The 24,178-nt window shown below is 34.6% G+C and overlaps 1 protein-coding gene across 1 annotated transcript in view; it reads right to left on the reverse strand.

Moving 5' to 3' along the window:
• The window catches only part of LOC129221376 (RNA-binding protein Musashi homolog Rbp6-like), a 640,262-nt gene that overhangs the window by 127,394 nt on the left and 488,690 nt on the right, over window positions 1-24,178 (reverse strand). The window contains exon 7 of the mRNA XM_054855847.1: window positions 15,259-15,307. Coding sequence (XP_054711822.1) covers window positions 15,259-15,307 — 49 coding nt within the window. The remainder of the gene's footprint in view (window positions 1-15,258; window positions 15,308-24,178) is intronic.

The raw sequence follows: 24,178 nt of genomic DNA on the forward strand, positions 1-24,178 counted from the left end.
CGTATAGACAATAATTTAGGCTTCCTTTTGAACTTTTGAAACAAAAGTTCAAAAAATTAATAATAAAAAGAACACCAACTTCAAAACTTCCAACTTGAAATTTTACTTGTTGTTGACAAGAAAATTAGATTCAGAGTACTTAAATTAGGTTATAAAGATCATCATAACGCTAGTTTACATTAAATGTCTAAGGCTCACGAAGCAATGACAACAAATATCAAGGTGTTTAAAAGAGAAAACAACTACTATTCGATATGATAGGAAAATATTCGAACACGGAAATATGTATAATTTTAACTGCGACTCCACAGTTAAAAAAAATAGGGTTTTTTTTCCTAAAAATGTTGCAACAATGTTGTTGTCAAGTTGGTGGCATATTTTGCGATTTTTTTTCCGAATCTGGTTTTAATTTGCCCTATTGGCAATATATTTAGAGTACATATATACCCATTGATCACGTTAAAATTTTCGATATTGAAAAAATATTAATCTCTGGAAAACGCTTTTTTGCATCGGTTCGTGACAAATTAGGGGAAAAAATGTTTAAAATGATTCCTTGCTTTTTTTAGCTATTCAAAAAAAAAAAAACATGTATTATTCAATCGTAAAAGGAAGTGATATGGTGTCCACATCAGATTTTTGTGGATGATATATCAAGCAAGCCAGAGAGTGGCGGGAAAGAGATGTATGCAGGGCCTGGTTACCCAAAAGGCTCGGGAAGCTTGAGCTTCCCCTAAGGATTTTTAGGGTCCCAAATATCATTGTAAAACTGCGCTTAACAATTCCATTACTGCTTTTAACTGTGTTTTTTTTAAAGAGATTGCAAACATTTGAACTTGCTGAACAAAAACATTTGCACTTAATTTCCTTTGTGAAATGTCAAATACGATTCAAAAATGTTACTTTCCAAATTTGCTGAGAATTCAAGTGCAACATATGCAATTAACAAAATTTTTGTCAATCAGTAAGGTTGAATAAACTTAACTCTGAATTCTATTGGGCCACTCAGCAATAGTCAGTGTTGTATCAATGTCCATAGAATGTTTAAAAATTTGTCCCCAAACACAAAGGGGGGGGGGGCACCAAAATGAAGCCGAGCTTTCCCTATTCCCAGAGGTTAATCGGGCCCTGGATGTAGGAGGCTTAAAAAAACTCTTCCGTTTCGTGCTTGGCTGATTGTGCTGTGTTCTTGATTTGTCAACGAGTTGAATCAGTCACATAACCAAACTTGACGAGAAGTGTCTCAAAATCTGATGTATCGTAGCTCAACTAAAGCTATGTTAACTCATGGTATAAGCAGAGCTATTTGGTCAACCAGTGTTTAATCAGGTCTATTCTCTATACCTGGGCTTCTTGGATCTTATTTGCTATTATACTTTAGTTGAGCCAAGATCGGCAATGGCAGATTTACCGTGTCGCAAATATCTCAATTGATCACGAGGCCATAGGGGTCCCGGAGGGAATTCAAAAATGCATACAATTAATGTTTAACATAATTCTGTTATCCCAAAGGGGCCCTCCAAAATGTATTGCAACGGGCCCCCAAACCTGTAAATCCGCCAGTGATGATAGGGACTAAAACGAGAGTTTAAGACCAATATATTATTCACTAAGTCTGAGTTTAGCTAGAGTATTTACTAAATTGGAAATGCAGTTTAACAAAAACAATACGTTAAATAGGAGTTGAACCAATGTTACCAGGAATAAATCAAAAACAAAAATGAAAAAACGCAATCACTTAAAATTTGAATTCTCTACCCACGGGATAAAATCCAATTCTTTAAGTGAAGAGGAACCTCTCCTTCAAACATTATGCTTAGAGGAGATCCCAATCTCTGCGAAGGAGAAAAAATAGCAATATTGTTTAAATATTAGCCTTCTGTGTATTTCCACTTTGTAAATGTTAGTGTTCGAAGTGTTGAATTTTTTTCACATTAACCGAACTAAAAACTATTGATTGGGAAAATTATTAAATATCCCGTAGGTCTGAGTATTTTCAGGGAGCGGAACTGAGGAATTTAACTGGATTCCCACCAGCCTGCCCCCTGTGTCTCTAAAATGAATTTAAGAGAAAATTTTACAAACAAGGAATACTGATTTATTTGAAAAATATTCATAACCACTGATGTTCCCATCAATTTTTCTGAGGGTATACTCCCAGTAATCAGTTACGCACAAAATGTGTATGCGATTATATACATAATATGTCATAATGTGAAATTTTTTGAAGCTTGAAGGTATACGCTATATGTCTAAAAAGGTTTGAGAGTATACGGCGTATATGGAGTACTGTTTGACCACGGATTGTATGAAATTGGCAAACATCCAGTTAAGGCGACTCCATCTGAATGAGGGGAAAAATAAAAATTTTATGCGCTCATTTGAATGAGACTCTGCTTAATTTAGAGGCTAACATACATCTGCAAAATCTGACATCCCTGAAAACTAATACATGCTTCCATTTCCGCGTGTAAACCGGATGTTTGCCTTTCCATACAATCCGTGGTTAGACAGTACAGTGGTGGTAAAAAAAAATTGCATCACCCGCGCTGCAAAGGAGAGCAATATCATCCCGACTGCATTCAACACACAGTCAAGCATCCCGTACCCCAGATGATTTGGGGATGTATTTCTGATCAAGGAGTTGGTGGGCTTCACTTTGTGCAAGGAACAGTAAACGCTCAGGTGTATTAGCATTTTGGAGGAGAAATTGCTGCTTACTATCCAGGATCACTTTACTTCAGTTCCAAACGTCATTTTCAAGGGTAATTCTGCTCCGTGCCATAGGGCAAAACTGGTAAGTACGAATTTAAAAACCTTTATCCTGCCATTAGACTTAAATTGACATGGGGTTAAGTAATTTTTTTCTCTAAACTCCCACGCAGGTTCAGAAATGGAAAATCAGCAGTTTGCCTTGGCCCGGAAACAGCCCCGATCTACGTAAACAATTATCTGATTCCTACTTTTAAATGTTTGTTTCATTAGTTTTTCAGAATTTCACATAGATTCATCGAATCGGTCGACCAAAACTTCTCACATAATCCCATTGTTGTGAAAATGCGAGGGTGATGCAATTTTGTTTACCAGCACTGCATACCCGGGGGCATCGGTTCCCAACCGATGTTACGCGAACGCCTGGGGGTTCGTGAGGGAGTTAAAAGGGGGTTCGCGAAAAATCGTAATGACGGAATTTTAACATGCTTGTTTGAGATGAGGTCCAAGATCAAGTAGTTTTTTGTCCAACATTTATTCAGATGTCTCTTGCATATTCGATACTTTCTGCATGAAAATGTGAGCATATTTGCAGGATCGTGACATATTTTACATTTAAAAATTAAGTCTCATTACGAAACGCGGGATTTGCCGCATTCATTCAGAATGATGGAAGCCATACCGAAGAAGTTCCACTTTTGAATACAATGTATTCAGCTGAATGAATTATGAATGCTTTGTTTTCTCAGTAGCTTTTGATCAGAAAATTCGCATAAAATTTATGGAAATAGTCATAACACATCTTCGAGCGTCTGAAATAATTTTCGATTTCTAGTTTCTTCTTTACCATCTTAGTGACCCGAACAGCTATCGCATTTATCTTGTGGCGTGCCGAAAATGCACTAAGTGCATTTTGGCATCGTAGAAAGTGATCTTATAAATATTTTGTCCGTAAAATTACCTTTTGTGTCATTATTAATGTTAATACTACTCGTTTTTTTTTTCTTTTCAATATACGCATTTGCATTTATTCTGTAATTTTAGCATAAGGACAAGAAAATTCTTCAGCTTTAAAATGATTTATGATCACATTATATTCTTATCAACCAGCTGGAGTCATAGACATTTTCCAAAAGGCACAAATTCAAAAAAACCTTTATAATTTTACTGTAAGAAAAAAGCCCTTTTTTGAACAGCCTTTCTGTGTGAAGAAGGATTTTCAACATTTACTCAGATAAATACAGAAGCAACTTGAATGCTGAACTTAACGCAAGACTAAAACTCAGATATTTGGGCCAAACAATTGAGCTTAGCTTCTTTGTTACAGAAACACCCTATTTTAAGAGTTTTTTTTTTTTTTTTTTTTTTTTTTTCAAAGTACTGAAGCTCATCAAAGAATAATCACTCGGTTTTTTCCCCTACATTCATTTTATTGCTATTATTTTAGTTTTTAACCATGTTTTCAACTCTATATTTGGCAACAGTCGACGCTCATTATAACGACCACACATTATAAAGACCGTCCCATTATAACGACCAGTGGTAAAAGTCCCAACTTTGTTTCTATGAACTCTACGATAATTTGCCTTCGTTATAACGACCATTTTGTATTGTCTAATCCAATACAACGACCGAATTCAGCGGACGCTATTTCTGGTGTTATTTCTAATAAAATAAATTTGTAGCTTGAAATGACCTTGATTACTGTTTACGGACATCTGCCTGAAGTTTTCAATGGCAAATCCAACTTTGAGAGGGGATGTGGGGGGAGGGGAAATTACAATTCACCACAGCTAGCACAAAAAAAAAATAATGAGAAAAAAATCGAGAAATTTCCAGATTCCTAAGAAAAGGGAGTTGACAGATGTGTACGTAGTTTGGTGTTTGAATCTAGTGGTTTTTAAGATTTGGGGTTCTCGATGGACTTTTAAATGTTTCTTTGAAAAGCAAAAGAAAAAAAAAACAATTTATCACCTATATCTTAAACGGAAAATAATGTTTTGCAAAAATCACGTCTGCTAAAAAGGCAAACATCTGTTTCTGGTTTTATCTTCAGAAAATGTAGTGGTAGCAGTAGTAGTAGCAGATTTGTAAGTGTGTAACATTTTCCTCCATATATTTTCTACTTTAAAATTTCTTTAATGTTCTGTCATAGTATTATGCACACGATTTTTCTAAAAAATCCTATGATAAAAATAATTTGGGCATTTAACTAGAATGTTTGAAAAGTACCCTTTTTTTATGGAACAACGAGGCATGCATGATGACTGTGTATATTTTTTTTAATTATGCCTCTTATAACGACCACTCGTTGTAAAGACCTTTTTTCTGGGACGGAGATGGTCGTTATATCGAGCGTCGACTATTATGTTTTCGCTTTTGTCTTTAGCTGATGAGCAACATCTAACTGAAAAAAAAAATCTATCAAATTGTGGTGCGTGCGTGTTTGTGTTTTTTTTTCCTTAAGCTTTGTCAAAATAAAGCATTTTCCTGCAGGTCAAATATTGCCAGAAAATATTATGAAATTATGAAATTATCGTGCTATGGTGCGAGTTTCATTGTTGGTGAGTGTCAGCGTTACTCAATCAGTGAATTGGTTATTACATATATGAGGACATGTAAGGAAAAAAAGAAATGAGATGAAAGTTACATAACAATACTGATACACACTAAAGATCATCAATATAAATGTCGCCAATTGGCAAGTAAAAAGGACAAAAAAAAAAAAAGAATACGAAATAGCTAATCGAATAATGTAGCGGAAAGCGAGAAAAATAAAGGAGAGACCAACATAAAGGGGAACTCGAAAAATTCGTTAAACACTCTTCCTTTAAAAGATAGCTTCCGTGTGATAATTGGAAAGATCAAAGTTATTGTTCCGAAAATAATCAATGGAATACTACAGAGAGTCATTCATATCAGAAAAGGGAAAAAGTTCCTCCGTTTAAAGAGAAATAATTAATCTACAGTCCCCGAGCTGTAAAACTCCTACTCCCAACTTTAGGCTGACATTTTAATCTCTCGGAAAATCGCTAAAAGAGAAAGCGATAGTCGTCTGCCGCGCAACCGTTGCCATTCGTCCGGCACTTATTCTCTGTTTATTTTATTTCTCCCATACCATAAACCCGCGTTATATGATAATCGCGTCGGTTGCAGCTATACATTTTATCCTCTTTTTTCACTTCCAGTGATTCCTTTTATTCTTAAGTTCTCGTTTTATTTTTAAGAACAAAACGCTATTATTTCAGTTGCTTCTTTTTTTTGCGGACAAAATTGTAATCATGTTTTCGTAGATAGCTGCTAGAAATGATGATTGAAAAGGCGGGTCTTAACTGGCAGCGGCGGGAAAGAAAAACGGCTCTAACACGATGTCGTTGATTAAATTTTCTGGTTGCCTTGATTATTTTGGGCGAAAAACATGCGATCTTTAAATGGATGGCATCCGTTTTTGCAATTATTCTCCAAAAACTTTGCCGCCTAAGACGATGGAGTTGAGATGCTTTACGGTGTGCTTCCCTTAATTAAATTTGAATTGAAAATTCGCCTGCACATACAATTTGGAGGCAAAGCTAACAAGGCATGAATAAAGCGAACCATTTCGACAAATCACGTTAACTGTTAAGCCGTTTCCAAACACAATGAAAATATTTTAAAGAGGAGTTTCGGAAGTACTAGAATCGAAATTAAGAAATTGTCGGAATGGTAACGAAAAGAATGCCGCTCTTCGCAGGAAATATATTTAATAAAAGAAAAAAAAAAAAAAAAAAAAAAAACAGGTTAATCTATATATATATATAAAAATGGACTTTGGTAAATTTGTTCCCTAAGATCTCAGAAACTACCCGGCAGATTTGGCTGAAACTTTCACCGTTTTATCAGTTTGGTACTGGGAAGGTTTATAGACCAGTTCGAAAAAAATCCGATTGATAGTTCCCTTTTTATTCCAATTTTAGTCCCAATTTTCACATAAATGCCCCAATATGGGGGTGGAAAAAAACGTGCACATATTAACATTATATGTCCATCGAAAGCGCCAATTTTTTTGCTGAAGATAGCATCTGCTCGAAGTTTCTAAGTTGTATAAAAAACGAGTTATGAGCTTTTTTGTTCCCTGTTCGAAGGCTTTCATCAACCCAAGTCATAATTTAGTGTGTCATCTCAACTCCCCAGAATTGTTGTATTGTTGAATATTTTTGCGTTTCGTCTGACTTTTTGAGGATTTTCTCAAGTCAAATCTTAAAGTAACGTTTTTCCACAAGATTGGCTAAAATAAATGGATTTGGCTGATCATTTTACTTTTAAACGGAACTTTTGTAATTAATGGTTTATTATTATTATTTATGCTGATTGGACACTTGCTCACTATATCCAACCAACCAGCAGAAATATCGCCAGAATTTTTTCAGAAAGATTTCAGTAGCTGATGCATTTGGCAGTTTTTTCCACTGTTGCTGTTTTTGAGCCCAAAGACTACATAATAATGTTTCTCAGCTTTCACCATATAAAAAAAATATCGCCAATCAAAGATACTTAAAAAAAAAAAAAATACTGTGTAAAATAATTCAACTACTAAATTAGGCAAATCCATAAACCGCACAAAAACTTCCATTAATTTTTCTTTTTGCACGATTTCAAACAATCGCCAAATTTTACTACTTATTTTAAAAACATTTCGGATGAAACCGTTTAGCGCCATTTTATTTTGACCAAAAGTATCTCAGCATCTGGCAACAATATTTCTATAATAAAAATTAATAAGGAGGGGGAATATTATCGAAAGTGTCCCAAAATGATTCTCGCAAATTTGGTAAGATTTTAAACCGCACCAAGTGAACACAAAAATTGAAATTTCCCAAAATAACTAAAGCAAGTGTAAGGGGGACACGGGCGGCTACATTTTTTAAAACAGTTCGTACATCAATAGCCATACAGAGAAGGTTTTAGATGTAGAAAAAAAAGTACTAACAGATAAATCTTTTTAAACATGTAAAGTTTAATTTCATATTTCGGAAATTCTTCAAATTTGTATATGCTTAAATGTCGTGCTTTCGTTTCTAATTGAATACTTTGTTCTTTATACTTATTGCTATTTTAGTTTAATGAGTAAGGAAGAAGCTCGATTTTTAATCACGTCAAAAGGTTTGTTTTAAATTCTTTCGCTTAAAACAGAAAACAAGGGCAAGTAACGATTGTTTCTCATAATTATTACTGACCCAGGCAACGCCGGGTATTTTTGCTAGTTTTATATAAAATACGCAGGAACATACATACAAATAAAGCTACAGACAGATTGTATTATATCGTAATCGTGCGGTTCCAGTTATTACCCAAACACAGATGCCCCCACCCTACACATACATACATAAATACACATTTGTAGTATATCAGTAACGTCAAGCGGAGCTGTGACCGCAGTAGATCGAGCTCTTTCAGGTGGAGGGGGATACCCCTCAAAACAAATGCAATGGTAAATACATATATTTTATTCAATTGAGCAAAATCATATTAATTATTTTTAGCATTTAAAAATAATATTCAAATATTCAATCTATTGTTAAACCTTATAAACTTTACTTTTAATTTTTCGTTTGTTGTGAGTATACTCCTTCTTAAAAAAATACCGCCCTTTCCTTTTTTTTTTTTAAATAGAAGATAGAATGTTTTCCAAAGTTGAGAATTGTGTGCTATTCATTCGGTGTGTCAGATCTGCTTTTTTAGAGAGGGAGGAGGGCCGAAAAAGAATAAAACAATCAGCACATTGTAGTTATTTTTACAACAAAGACAGTTTTAAACTTAATCTAACTGAGAGCTGTTTATTAATTGTTAGGATCAATAGCCACTGTTATTAATACTACTAGTATGGATTCGTAAACAGACAATCTAGAATCTCGTGTTCTACCTGATATTACTGTTAGTTTTGTAAAAAAAAACCCTTTATGCAGCGTAACAAATAAAGTTTGCATTTATGAAATTCTATGCTGCTAATACATGTAGCCCCGAAGAACATGATTAATTGGTACTGTGCTCTGTGAAGTCGTACAGTTCGATACTGCAATAACTGGATTCCGTTTCGAGGGGGTAGGGTTAGTTCACCGATCATAACTTTCGATTTATCAACATATATATATATATATATATATATATATATATATATATATATATATATATATATATATATATATATATATATATATATATATACTGTTTTTTTTTCAAAAGAATTGCTCGAAAATCGTGTAATTTGAATCCGTGTAATTGCATGTGCACATGTATCCAAGTGTGCCTGTGTATACACGGGTTCTAGTTAGAAAATAAGGCATCAAGGTAAGTAGTATTTCAAAATATATAGAGAGATTTAGAACGATGCATACAGTTTATCTAAAAAATTTACAAATTACATTAATGACTTTCCGAACATTTTAGCTTACATATGCAGCTATTGCTAATTCGGAATCCACGTTCTATGAAAGGTTACAGAAGATAGACTATGATTCCAAAAATTACATCTGCGAAAATACAAACAAAACTCACCTACATACGGCCACTATGGTGATAGTTATTAAAGGTTTAGGGCAGAAAGCACTCTTTTGACTGTGAGGCCACCTAATGGAGAGGACCAGGCTTTGGCCTCGTTAGATGGCAGTATCATTACATCGCCACCATAGTTAAAGTATACTTCTGAAGGGGGCGAGAAGGCCCTTAAAGTTCTGCACCCATGGTATCTTCTAAGACAAACCAGAGGACTTTCGAACCCACTAGCCGCGTTCACAACACACTTTTCGACCCGGTAAATCCCCGCTCTGGCTCCGCAAAAAAGCAATTGAAAAATTCCCCTTTCCATGCAAAAACAGGTTTCCTATTGTTCCACAGAGAGAGGTTTTTACCCAGCATCCTTAGCGGATAGTAGACGAACTTGTTTCGCGTAATGCATTCTACGTAAAATTCCGCTTTACTCTCAGAAGCGAGCAGGAGGAGAAAAAATCCACACATATCCCGCAAATAACCGGAATGCGGTGAAAAGCAAGTTTTTTCCGGGGTCGAAAGTGTCCATGGAAACGGCCCTATTGAGTTTAAAGAGCACGTGCTCGGTGGTATTTGGTGGGTTCCGAACCCGGAACATTCTGGTTTCGAGACAAATTCTATATCTGCTAGGCTACTCACGGCTCTAAAATGAGTTCTTTGATGAACTGACTGTAAATCTCCCCCAACCACTAAAGCGAAAATCATCTTCGAAAAATTCATAATAATACGTATTGCTTACATTTACGAAGATATTAGTGGCCGCCACAAATAAACTTCGCAGCACTAAACGTCGAAAACACTTGGTCGAAATAATGGCTTGCCTCAGATGAAAAGATTTCTTTTTCGGAACGACCCCCAAAGCAGAGAAAATAAACTTTCAACAGCAACACCGGCGCAAAGAGAGAGAGAAAAAAAAATCATAAGCAAGAAGCAGATAACTCGAGTAAAATGTTTATGTTTGCAAATGATTTCCTAATAAATAGAAGGGAACCTTCTGTGTCTTCTAAAAACTTTCTTCTCCTCTTACTTTTTTACATTTTCTCTATTCCTTTCACTCTTCGTTTATTTACTCGATTCTTTCCGGAGCAAAAGGAAAAAAAAGAAACTTTTTCTCCCTCTACCTCTTTTCTTCCTCAAACATTTCGCAGAGATTTTGAGTTCTGCCAGGAAAACGTTAAATCGAGAAGTAAAGTGGAGATGCACTTTAAGAAATAAAGAAACGAACCGAGGAGGAGAGGAAGGGTGCAGTAAATAAAGATTAATCTGTCAAGCAGACGAGACGGGATGTTGGAAGGGTGCGCTCAGCGTCGTCTCCGATGACGTAGGATCTGACGTACCGGAAATGATGCCACGCAATATGTCTACGTAGAGCTCCAAAAAATTAGGCTGACTAAATCTACCATCTTGTTATCAGTAAATCTACCGTTCCGTAATTTTGCAAAAAAAAAAAAAAAAAAAGGACAAACTGAGAGCATCATCAATTGTAGTAGAACGAAGCTTCCCAAACTTTACGTCCCGCGAACCCCTTTTATAGACCAATATTGAGTGCGGACCCTTACCATTAGAGTCAATAGATGCATGAGGTTAATTGAACTTGATTAAATTAACCATTATAATTCGAGAGGAACATAGCAATTTAAAAAATATACTAGGTCAGTAGTTTTACAGTTCTGAACCATATTTGGAACTAGAAAATCTATTGTCAAGGCATGACGGGTGAACATTGCTTCTACACTTGAACATGTAAATAGACATTTTCAAGTTTTGAGTAAAAGACGAGTAAAGTTGCGGGGATCGGTAGGTTTTCATTGAATTTTTTTTTCTAAACCTTGCTGTAAAACAGAACCTACCAGGGTTACTAGTATTATCTCTTGCCTCAAGACAGAGAGGTTCGTCTACCATTTGTATTGGTTATCTCCAAATTTTTAATTTGGACACTTACATCACTTTGCTTCTCACTGCCTCATATGGAAAACAGGAGCAATTTATATTTTATCTGATGTTACATGTAAATAATCCACTACTGCGTAACTGTAATATCCGATAAGCTATTCAATAAACAGGCAAGTACAGTGATAATGCTTAAAGAAATATAGCAGAAGCTGGTCGTTAGCGTTCTGTAAATATTTCTTACTAAAGAAGTACTTGTTCTCAGTAAAGAAAAGCGCTAAACATTTATAAGCCTTAACACACATTACAACTCTGGAAGAATATGCTAACATCATTTTATTAATTATGAAGTAAAAGATTTTCTCCAAGAAAAAGCCTGGCACAACCATAAAAGTAACAAATTTTGCTTGTAAAATGTAGATGCATGCCATAGGAATTATCTGCATTACATGCATACGTACATATCAGCCATCGATCCGTGGACCTATTAACTTCAACAGCTGTGAATGATATCATTACCGCTCTTTTCCGATACAAGAATAACGGCGGCTGCAGAAAACGTCGTTAGCCGTTAATTAACGGCATCCGTCTGAGGAAGAGATGCGTAAAATTCAGAAAATGGAGGGCCCGCTCTCGTGCCAGTTGATACTCCTCGAACTACGTTATGCATTTTCCAATGCCCAACGGAGCGCGCTGATTGGCTGACGCTCTGCAACTGATGTTTTGCAATTGGCAACTGAGTAGGTGTATGATAAAGTAGCTATCGATTGGCAACACAGAACTTTTTGGTAGACTTCAGTATCTATTGGGTGAAAAGGGGTTTCATTGGATTTGAAACACGGTTTTTGTAGTTTTTCGAAAAGACAGCCCGAAATTGAGAATATATCTTTTTAACTCTCTTACTGCTAGTGATGGAAATTATTGCCAACATGAGATAATCTTTACACAATAATTTGTGATGATTTTCACGTCATTGAACAGTGTTGTGATGATTTTTCAACATAGAGGTACATTCATATGGCACTGCTGCAACGTTCAAACGATAGGAGTGTGTGGAGGAAGGGGATTTAGGGTAAAATCTAAGTGTAACTCAAAAAAAAATCATAAATTGAAAAGAATTAATTACAAGACAGCTCAACCTAGGCAGTATTATCTTGATTAAGGTCAAAAAGACAGTTGAAACTTTCATTCTCTAAAACTGGTTATTTACCAGTAATGCCATTATTTGCAGATGATAAATTTAATGACCTTTATTTTCCACAAAAAACAATAATCAACAGTGTCATCTCAAATTGATGACATCGGTCATTGTCATTAGCTTAAGATTACTATGACATGGTCGGGGTAAAATAAAATTCGTCCTTGGTATCAAGCTGCATTTTTTACAATAAAGGGAGTTTTAGTTAGGCGACTACAAATTATAATGATGTGTAACATTGAGAATAGTAACACCAATACTGCCGTGTGCAGGTAAACGGCAATAACTGCAGATTTTTCTTTCGATTTTCATTTTTTTGCATTTTTGAAATCTTTATTACTATAGTTTTATGGTACAAACATTTTTATTTGGCTGCCGCAGAAAAAAAAGCAATTTTCAATCAGTGGTAATCAGCAGTAACTGCTGTTTTAGCAACATTTTGCAGGAAGTCGGCAGTATGTACTTACTGCTCTTTACCTGCCCACGGGGGAAAGAAAACTTTCTCGCCGTGGTCTGGTAAACGGCAGTAATTGCTTTTGTCGCTACATTTTGCAGGTATTTGGCAGAATGTACTTACTGCTCTTTACCTGGCCCACGGCAGAACGGAAACTTTCTCCCGTGGGCAGGCAAATGGCAGTAACTGCAAATTATTTGGATTTCATGAAATTTTTTGCCCATGATCGTTCTACCGTGGGAGGGTAAATGGCAGTAACTGCAAATTTTTCCATTTCATTTATTTATTTATTTATTTTTTGGAATTTTTTAAATTTATATTTTTTTAGTTTTATGGTGCAAACATGTTTATTTGGTTAGCGTTAAATAAAAGCATTTTTTTTATCAGTGGTGATTAGCAGTAACTGATATTATCGCTACATTAGGCAGGTAAACAGCAGTATGTACTTACTGCTCTATACCTGCCCATAACCATTGTCCGGAGAATGGAACATAAATAAATCGCCGCCAAAACTTGAACCAAGACGCATAAACGGTTTTCGCGATTTCTTTTTAGCTTAACTAAGCGCAAGCAGTAACGCCCTGATGGGAGGTTATTGTGTGACCTCTCAAAAATTTCCTTGATTCGGCAAATTTAGAGAAAATATTGCATTTTTTAAAACGCTTCCTAGTCGCTTCTCATTAGATGTAGGTATGCGTGCCAGGTCGTATTTTATCTTTCGGCAAAGTTTGGGAATTACCGTCTCTCGTCCTTCAGCGCAAGAGTTATTTAAAAGGGGGAGATATTTGGGGAAAATAATCATACTTTATTTCAAATAAAGTCGAAGAAAACGTGTTGTAATTTCACAGCCGTCAAACATTTTTTAAAAAGAATCTTTGATTCTTCATATCCGTGTTCTAAAAACAATAAAACAAAATTAGTTTTTGCTAATGTACAGTTATAGAAGATAACATACGAGTAAACACAAGTAATGCTTGACAGACGATAAATAAACGTGTAGCAACAGATCGATTCTGTTCCATTTGTTTTGTTTTATTGCAGACGATATTTTTCACAATTTTTAATATATACTAAGCTGCTGCAATTTTAGTAGTTCGATGAGAGCCATTGTTAACACACCAAACATTTCTTTCGCATAAATTTTCATGGAGATTTATTGCTTTATTGCAAAGTGCGGAACATTAAGCGATTTGTCGTAGTTTTAAAAATGCCTAAAGAATCTTCTAGTTGCCAAGTGACAACGCAGGAACATTAAAGAGCAAGAACATTAAGAGAGCAATCAAAACATATGCCATGTCGACTATTCGTTGTCAGTTTTTGAATTTTGAGCAAATGTATTTGATTTTCACGATTTTGAACATGCTGTGGCTTCCTCCAACAACAACAAATTGACTGTGATCAGCATGACTACAGATGACTTCCGTGGTTTCCCTGCAGGACAAACAGTGGAAACTAAAATCCATGTCAAGACCGTACATAGTCAAAGTTGAGTTTCGCCGAGGTTCCCGGAATCTCTTTTACAAAGTGGATCATGAAGATAATCAGTTGAAGGAATTCGATTTCTTAAAAAATAATTTTCAGCTGAAGAATTCTATGTCTGCACCCCTTCCCCCCCCCCCTTCTTCCGCGACTTTGAGGAATTCCAATTAAGAAGAAACATGACAGAAAATTTAGTAGATGCACAAAAAAAAAAGGATGTTTTTTCTTATTCATTGTTTTAAAAAGGTAAAACACAAAAATGAGCTCGTTGTAGCAAGGACTGTTTAAATCAGCAAGTATATCTGGTACCTGAGGAGGTACGTAAATGTGTTTTGGATTAAATTTATATCAAGTGGATGTAGGTTGATACCCTATTTAAATTATGTCCTATTTAATAATAAATTTATAACCAACATATGTGTATATATATATAAATATACATGTATATTTATTAATTTATTTTCATAATGGCAAAAAAAAACACTTGAGTAAAAAATAAATTTTTATTTTATTTTTAAGTTACATTTCCTTTATTTATATTAAATTTATGACAAGTGGAAACACGGTATTTATTTATTTTTTAAAATAAAATATATTATTCACATTGCAATAAGTATACTTCGTAATGACATATCTACTCCGTATTATGTTGAATTTGTAATTATTGGTCATTCAATAGTACATTGTGCAGTTACTGCTGATTATCAGTCAAAAGCGCATGAAAATTACTACTGCGAAGAGCAGGTAAACGGCAGTATCTGCTTTAATCAAAATTTTGATTGCAAAATCAAAATGAAATAGACTGTCCAAAAAATATTTCGATATACATAGCCTTAAATCAAATTTCAATATTTTATTGATGTTTGTGGGAAATCAAAAACGCGTTTCTTCAAACATCTCAAAAACTCATTTTTGTAGATACTGCCGTTTACGTGCACACGGCAGAATACTAATTGATAACTGCACAATCATAATTACTCCAAAATATAAAGCGTTCGCTTACCTCTATGTCTGTTGGTCTGTTTATCAAACATCAACATAGCATCTTCTATCTAAAAGGAAACAAAGAACAAAATAAATAATCTATTTGATTGTTATTCAATCATAAAAAATGAAAGTTTAAATGAAAATAACAAAAAGGATCTAAAAATCGTCATTAAAATTTCTTATAACATGTTAGAGTGTTTTCAACTTAACAGAAGGAAAACTTGTCACGTCTCAGATCTACACATCAATAACAATTGAGACATTTTGAGGTAAAAAACACTTGTTATAAAACTATAACAATTGAAATACTATAATACATATATCTTGAAAAGCTTGGAAACGAACTTAGATAACACGAGTGGAGAAAATTTATAAAACATATTTAATGCTTTGGAAAGATCAACTGTTTAGTGAGTAGGAAAAGACGGAAAGTCAAAACAGTATTACATCAGAAATTTTATCCTTAATCCGATTATAAATTTCGAACGCAAGTAATTTTCTAAGAAATACCTTGATAGAGGCTTTGGAAACAGACCTTCGGCGAATTAAATTTTTTTGCAGGATATAAATTTATGACATGGGTTTAATACAAATATAGCATACAACAAGAACTTATTTTGTACGTAAATCCCACACCAGCTGCATTATATACTCCCCCCTCAAGATATATCCGCTATGGGTAGGTAAACGGCAGTATCTGCAAAAATGAAGTGTCGATATTATTTGAAGAAACACGTTTTGGATTCCATGCCAACAACAGGAAAATCTTAGACTTTTTTTTTTTTTTTTTTTGTGCTTTTTCTTTCAGCGGAATCGAAATAGGGCATACTTTTACAATAAAGCTACCGTACAAAATAATGACAAAAATGAAAAAAAAAATGCAAAAAGGAAATTTTTGCAGTTATTGTCCCTTACCCGACCACGGCAAATTTTGTACAAAGCAAGGGAAGAAAGACGTTGTCCCTGAATTGCTTGGGTGTTCCCGATCCATTTACGTATACAAGTTTGCATCTCTTAAAATTAGCTTAACATTCTCTTTATCTTCAATCTTAAGTAATTTTGAAAACAGAGACCCACTAGCACATTCATCTTTAACATATCTTTTATGAACATCATTAAGGCTTCGCTGCCAAAATTCCCCAAGAAGCTTTTGATAATCATAATCTTTGTGGCCCTCTATTTCTTTATCGGCCATTTCTCTCAAAAGATAATGGCAATCTTTACCAGAAAGAAAGTCCCACATACGATTTGCCGTTTCCATAAAGAGACTTGGCCTTGGCAAAGTCCCCCCCCCCCCCCCCGAAAAGTTCGGTTTGACATTTAAATGTTTGTTTACATTTAAATATTTCCAAATTCTTCCGCAAAGCTCCGCATAAAATTTTTAAACCCTGCCCGAAATTATTTTCTGGTTACGACCCTGATCCATTTGAAGTTATTCAATGACTTGATTTTTCTTTTTTTTTTGGCAGAAATATCCGTTGAGTAACGTACGCCACAAGTTTTACAACATTCTGCTTTATAGAGAGAAATAGTTCAACTGAGAGTTTCAAATTCCGTACATAAAACCGGAACTGCAGATCATGTTTTCCAAATTGAGAAAATCATTATCAATGTATAAAATTTCAAATTTTATCTCATTTGTAAGGAAACTCAAACTAATCCAACGGCCCTCTTATAAATACCTTCAATTAATTCCTCGTTAAAACATTAGATTTAAAGTCTTCGCATTAACTGTCGAAAGCAGAACACATCTCTTCAAGAATTTCTCGATATCGATTCGAACGTTTTTTGATTCTTTTGTCACTCCTCCGCAACCATCAATGTAACGCGTAAACATTTCTAAAGCGAAGGATTTAATGAAGGCGTCGCGCTAATTGCGACGGGGGAAGCGACATTTGCGATAAGAATCATAATTAAGCACATATTTCGTTAAATAAGAGTTCATAACATCGCTGAGAGACTTTGTTTTTGTTTCCCAATCATTTTGAACAGATGTTAATAACTCTGCGAATGATTTGTGATTAACGAAAAGTAAATTTCTCTCGCAAACGATGTTTTATTGTTGATGATTTTCCGTCAAATCCCTCAGCGCAAGCTCGATGGCTCCAAGGATTCGGAATCACACGGAATCCAAAAGTGGCAATTATTTCTTAAAATCGATGGAAATTCTAGAAGGGTTTCTCGCTTTGAGATAGAGTTGCGATTCTGTTTCGACATTAAAGTTAACTCTTTACATTTATCTGTTGTCGCATCTACATATAACGAACACCAGCAAATCGATTCCACTGTTGCATGTTTTAATGGAATGGCGTAATTCCGATGAAATGGTCAAGGAAGAACAGAATACTCAATTCTGGACACAAACATGCGGCAAAATAATTGAGCAGCAAGGGAAAGTTCGGCGGTTATTGCTGACTGGAGAAACATACAGCGACTTTTGCTCAACATCATAGTTGATCGGAGAGGTCAAATGACTGTTAAAAATAGAACAATGTTGATCATTCGGAGACGCGAAGCTGTACTCCCACTTCTTATAACCGACTGATATTCAGAAAAATAAAATAATAAAGAATGCCATTGGCAGTGAGATTTTTCTGACATTAGTTATAAAACAAAAACTTTTAATTTGCGATTGTTGGTGAGCGTAGATTTCATAAAATGCCTTCAGATAAAGAAAAGCTAATCAATAATTTAAAAAGTTAACATTTGCGCTGAAATATTAAAAACCAAAATTGAAGTTAGAGTCGCAAACAACCAGACCATAAAGGAAGCTATTTTGGAGTTTTTGCTTCTCAATTAAAAAAAAAAAAAAAGAAGTAACTCATGCGAAAAAGTTATTAGAAAAAAAAGTTTTTATTTTTATTATTTTTTTTTATTTTGTACAGAAGTTGGTTCTAATTTTTGAAAGTCGTTTACCAAAGCTATAGGAAAACATCATCTCATGACCAATCATACATATGTGTGAGTGTATGCAGGGGCGTGCACAGAAATTTTGGGGTCAGTCACAAATGATTTTTACGAGTCCCCCTCCATACCGTTTACCCCTACGTCCTTACATATATTTCACCTTCATTTTAAAATCCCCCCTTCAGGCTCGGGACTGGGCGAACAGGTGCCCCTTCTCCATCCCCCTCCTGTGCACGCCCCTGAGTGTAACTGTGAGAGAGGAATGGTCCAAATGCAATACGATATTTCAAACTAAACCAATTGTCATGTGTGAGTGTGTGAGTAAAATACAGTCAAAGGTATTATTTTTGTCTACAAAGTGATTTTTAGTAATTGTATACCTGAATATTTAAAGTCTCTTTTCAATATCTGAAATTTCCTGATGTATTTTAATAGCATTTTTGCTCTACTCTTCAAACCAGCATTCCATTCATTCAAAGACACATTCGTCTGAAGAAGATAACTTCGAAACTAGTAGACCATAAAAAATATTAAGCATATTCCTCATTTATTACAAGCAGATGCTTTTCCAGGAACACCACTAAACATTAACCAAAACGGCACAAACTACTCTCCTATGGAAATAAGGTTAACAACAAAAAAGTAAACCATCCACACGCCAGAGTTATTCTCCGACCGAAAACAAGCCCCAAGTTCTATCTCATGCCCAGAAACCTCCCTGTTATCATACGGCATCTCCGTCCAAGTATTTATCATCAAACACACGCCTAACGGCGGCTTGAAGTCACTATCGCGTTTCTTTTGCCCGTTATCTGTCGTAGGGAGCCATCACACACCTATCGGACACGATCGAGGAAAAGTTTCTGCTTTTTACTCTTTCCGCTGGCAACGATCCGGTGTTATCGGAAAATACTTTTTTTTTTTTTTTTTTTTCATGCTGCAGTTGGCAAGGGGGCCAACAACGCTTTTATTCATTCCGTGTTTTATTCCGAACGTATTTCTTGGGATGAGAATTGCTGGTAAATCCAGGATTTCTACCTCTTTTCTTTGATTTCTTGAGTTGTGAGGAATGGATATTCAATGCAAAAAAATGCAGAACGTGCAGTTTAAACAAAATGCTATGTTATGAAAATGCCGTTGTGTTTACTTCCTTTATGCACTATATTTTGTACACTGCTAGTAAATTTTAGCACAAAAAAAAAAAAAAAAATCCAGATTAAACATAAACAACTTCATCCTTACGCACATAATCTCCCGAAAATTTCCTTATTCGGAAATATTTGTCTGACCATTCAGCAAAATCATCATGATTCAGCAAAATTTGGAGTTCTTTTCGGCAAAATTATTATCATTCGGCAAAATTTGGAGCTCCACAGTATAGCTTGCATTAAAAAAAAAAAAATGAAAGGAAGGAGTGAGGGATCTGCAAAAAATAAAGCGTCATATCTGCTGTTACAAATTTTCATAATACTAATTGTCAAAGTAAGGAAAAAAAGATCCATCAGTAAAATAGCAAAATGCTCCGATGAAATTTTTGGAAAATATTTCTTCTTTGAAGCTCCATGTCTCAGTGGAAGTCATAAGCGCATCCATATCCTATTGAGGTTATTTTTATCACAGTCTGAATTATTTAGCTTTTAGAGAGCTAGGACTATTCTGGGGTTAATTCAACCGTTTTAGTTTCGATCTTCCTCTACCTTTACTGATTAACCGTTCAAATTGGGAAAACTTCTTTGGTTTCTGGTCCATACGTAATAAAGCGAACCTCAAATAAATTAACCGTATTGTTACCTCTGGACAGTTCAAAGGTTTGTAATCGATCAGATGTACCATATTTTACTGCCTTTTGTTTGCCTCCAAGACCAAAAACTGGAATATACAGGGTGAGGCGCGGGAACTTCTTTTTTTTAATTTGGCGCGTAAAAAGTGTGGGGCATCACAGAGTGGTGCGGAGAAGTTCATCGGAAATATCTAAATGGGAAATTTTGTTACATCACGCTTTCCATCATGCTTTGGTCGAGACGGCATCGCGCTTCTACTGTGGAGGCATGTTTTTCTAACAGCGACTTGATTGAAATGGGGACTTAAACTGGCCTGCACGCTCGTCTGATTTAGCCCCCTGTGACTATTTCTTGTGAGGTTATCTGAAGTTGCTGTTCTATAACGATCGTCTACGAACCCTGGAGAACCTGAAGCACCGCATCCGAGCCTAAACTGCCAATATACATGAACCAAAGAGTTGACCAAAACTTCCGAGTTCGACTGAATTAGAGTAGTCCATTGCATTACAATGGAGGGCAACACTTACAAGACATTGTTTTCAAAACAGTGTAAAGCATAATCTCCCGTTATCTGTGACAGGAAAATGATAATAATAAAGAATTTATAGGAATGCAAATTTTTTTATTTCAATTTCAAAAAAGGAAGTTCCCGCGTGCCACCCTGTACGTAATGAGGTTACGTTTCTTATACGCAAGTCTAGAACAAGGAGTTGAGCTTTTGTGAATTTAGTAATTGTCAGCAAATAATGGGCTAAAATAATTTTAAACGAAGGAATAAAGCGAATATTTTAATATAAAACTATTAATTTTAGTCAGTAATAACAAGAAGCAATGCTGTCATAAATTTCTGAAGCAATATTGAATATTTGGTGGCAGTGTTTGATTCAGGGGGTTGGGGAATAATTGATCAAGCCAGCAAAAGGATTATGGTTTAAATTTTTCATGCGATATTGCTCAGAAAGACATCAATGGAAGATTTAATAAAATCCTATCAGACTGGCATTCGCAAAATTGAGTCCAGCAAACACCGAATCCCTGCATTTCCTCAGGGGACAGTACTGTCAGAAACTCTTTTGCTAAAAGATAAAAGCTTCCTGTGCCATTAAGACCACGCCCACCGGCACCAGCCAATCCGAATTGGGCGTTGCTTCTCTCTGTAAACGCAGAAAAACCAAATAATAGATTTCTCTCCGATAAAAGAAGGAAAAAAAGGAATCGGAGTCCAGGATTTGTGATCTAGCAATTAAGGACCTTTAATTCCCTGTCATTTTTGCAGCGACCAAACTGAAGTGAAAAGAGCTAAAAAGGAGTGGGAGAACGAGGGGTAAAAAATAAATGAAGCACACGCAGTAAATGTCCAATTTCGTAATTAAAGATTTTTCTGTTTGCGGCTTTGCTGTAATTAGAGCAAATAATAAGAGCTGAACTCGCAAGGGGATCTATTATATTTTGGGTCAGAATGTACTAAACAGAACAAAAAGAAATAATGGGAGGAACATAATTCGAAGCTTCCTTTTTTTTCCTCCGCTTCTTTTTCTTTTTCTATTTTTTTAATTCAATTCCTGGTAAATTAAAGAAAGCAAACTTTTTTCCTTGATTAAAAACTGGGAAAGTTTTGTTAAATCACATCTACTGTGAAAATAACGATTTTAGTATAAATTTTACGCTTTTTTAAAGCACACGTATTTACTACATATTTATTCATATTTTATTTTTAATTTTGTAAATATTGTTTTAAGAGAAAATGTCATTAATTTGACATAAAATTTCAGTCCTAATACTTCTAAAGTGAAAATGAGCGAAGCACAGTTAAATGCAGATCACAGTCTCTCAGCAGCACTCGTTTACACAACGAAATACTGAAGTCCTGAATTTCTGTTGTTAGAAAACAGTGGGTTAAAATCACAGATCATTAAAAAACTGCCAGGAAGACTTTCTTGAAAATTTAAAGCATATGCTTTAAAATTCAGTCATAAAGCAGTGAATTACAGTCAAAGAAACTGACTTACAGTCATAAGCACAGGTGTACAGTGAAACCTGTGTAAGTTGACCACTCGCGGTGCACTACTTTAGTGGTTAACTTAATCAGGTGATCAATTTATAGAGGTTGATTTATATGACAAGGTTAGCTCTTGTCATTCCGTGCCTGAAAAAAGCGGTCAACTTAGACAGGTGATCAACTTCACAGGTTTTACTGTATTTATAATGTACTGAATGCGAGTCTTATGAAACCCCTCTCACAATCTTAAACTTTGTCTTCAATATAAAGCAGCAACTTTCAAGCTCACTGGTTTACAGTGCAAAAGTATGGCTGATCACGAACATTGGTTTAGAGCCAATGATCTAGCGATAAAATACTTCCATAAGGTGATAAAGTTAAAAATTCTTAAACTGACACAAGGCCTTTAATTTTTTTTTTTTTTTTAATTTCTTATGGCAAGATTTTAAGAAAACTACAGATACAAAAGAACAACTGCATTAAGGATATAAATAAGTAGACAAATATACAAAATAATAATAATAATAATAAAGCAACTGTAGCAAAAGTCTATGAATCCAACAAGAAATCGCACCCCACAGGCCCTTTAATTGGATTACAATTTCTTTTATAAAATAATAAATGAAGCACAATAAGACATTTGGACTAATTTATGGAACTTATTAAAGTCTTGGAGGTGCAAATCAAGCAAGCAATTATTTTAGGCATTTTTTTCTAAAACACAATATTTTTAAGAATCTAAATCAAGGTCACACATTTGAGCAGCATTAACTCAAAGGCCCCAGAGTGAATTCTCAGCTCTACCACTGAATCTAATATTAAAATTAGAATGACACAGGTGTAAGAAAAACCTTCGGAAATGTACAATAAAAAAAAGTTCGACAAATATTGGCGGTTAAAAATTTTTTGAAGAGAATATATATATATATATATATATATATATATATATTAGGCAGTAGATACACACTGTTAAATTTTGGAAAAATATCCGTCATTCAATTCAATCGCTATTCATTTATGTAAAAATTCCGGTCGTTATCGGCATTCGACCAAAAACTTCGTAGCCAGATGGCGCGGCCAGAGCTTCCACAGAACGAGAAACCAAAAGCTATTGTTAAGAAATCAACTGAAAAGGCGGTGCATATAGTAAGCAGCTCTTGGTGGAATAAAATAAGTTCTGAAACATACTATATTTTCAGTTTTTCTTGAAATTCAATACCCAGTATGATTTTGAGCGGTGAAAGAACAGTTAAATTAGCAAGGGAAAAGCTTTTTCCCATTATCCTCATATATATATATATATATATATATATATATATATATATATATATATATATATATATATATATATATATATATATATATTCATGAATAAACAATCTAACTAAAATTGAAGATGCAAAAACAAGAGCACCAAAATAAAAAAAAGTGAACCAGGAACCGACACTTTCTCAACAGAACACTTAAGTAGTTATTCTTTCTTTTTTTTTTTTCAATGTCTTTGAATTTATATTTAAAATATGTTCTTAAAATGTATCTCATGTTGTGTGTGCATATATATATATATATATATCTATATATATATATATATATATATATATATATATATATATATATATATATATATATATATATATATGATCGCGTAACATTCTGACGTCACCAACAAAAAACTCGCGCCATAGCATGCGTGACGGTATTACTTCATTGATAAAGCACTAAGTTATTAAAAGTTTGATAACATTTTATGGCAATGTTTGAAATGCAGGGAAATGCTTTATTTGACGAGGAACTTTATTTCACTTAACTACTGGTAAGACTAATTTTAAGAGAATGAAAAAACGAAAAAATTTTCAACAAGGTACGCTATCTAATGGAGTTTAGGGTTAATCCATCGGATTTAGCGTTAAAATTTCAACTAGCAAAATGTCACCAAAACAGGCAGTTTTAGTTCAAATGTGGAAGCAATTTTCACTCGTCATACTTTGACAGGCGATTTTCTAGGATCGATTTATGATGAAAATACTATGAGAAAGTTGGCGTCACAAGAAAAATATGACACGTTAAAAAAAAAAAAAAAAAAAAAAAAACACGTTTAAGGCCATTCCACGAAAAAGCTGCCAATTTGTCCAGCACGTAACAGCTGATATATATTTTATTGAAAAGGCATAATTTTAAAAGGTATTGAACACACATTTTGCTCAAGAAATCACGCGTACGTTTGTGATTTTTTAAGCAAAAAAAATTTT

Source organism: Uloborus diversus, chromosome 4 (genome assembly GCF_026930045.1).
Source record: "Uloborus diversus isolate 005 chromosome 4, Udiv.v.3.1, whole genome shotgun sequence".
Lineage (NCBI taxonomy): Eukaryota > Metazoa > Arthropoda > Arachnida > Araneae > Uloboridae > Uloborus > Uloborus diversus.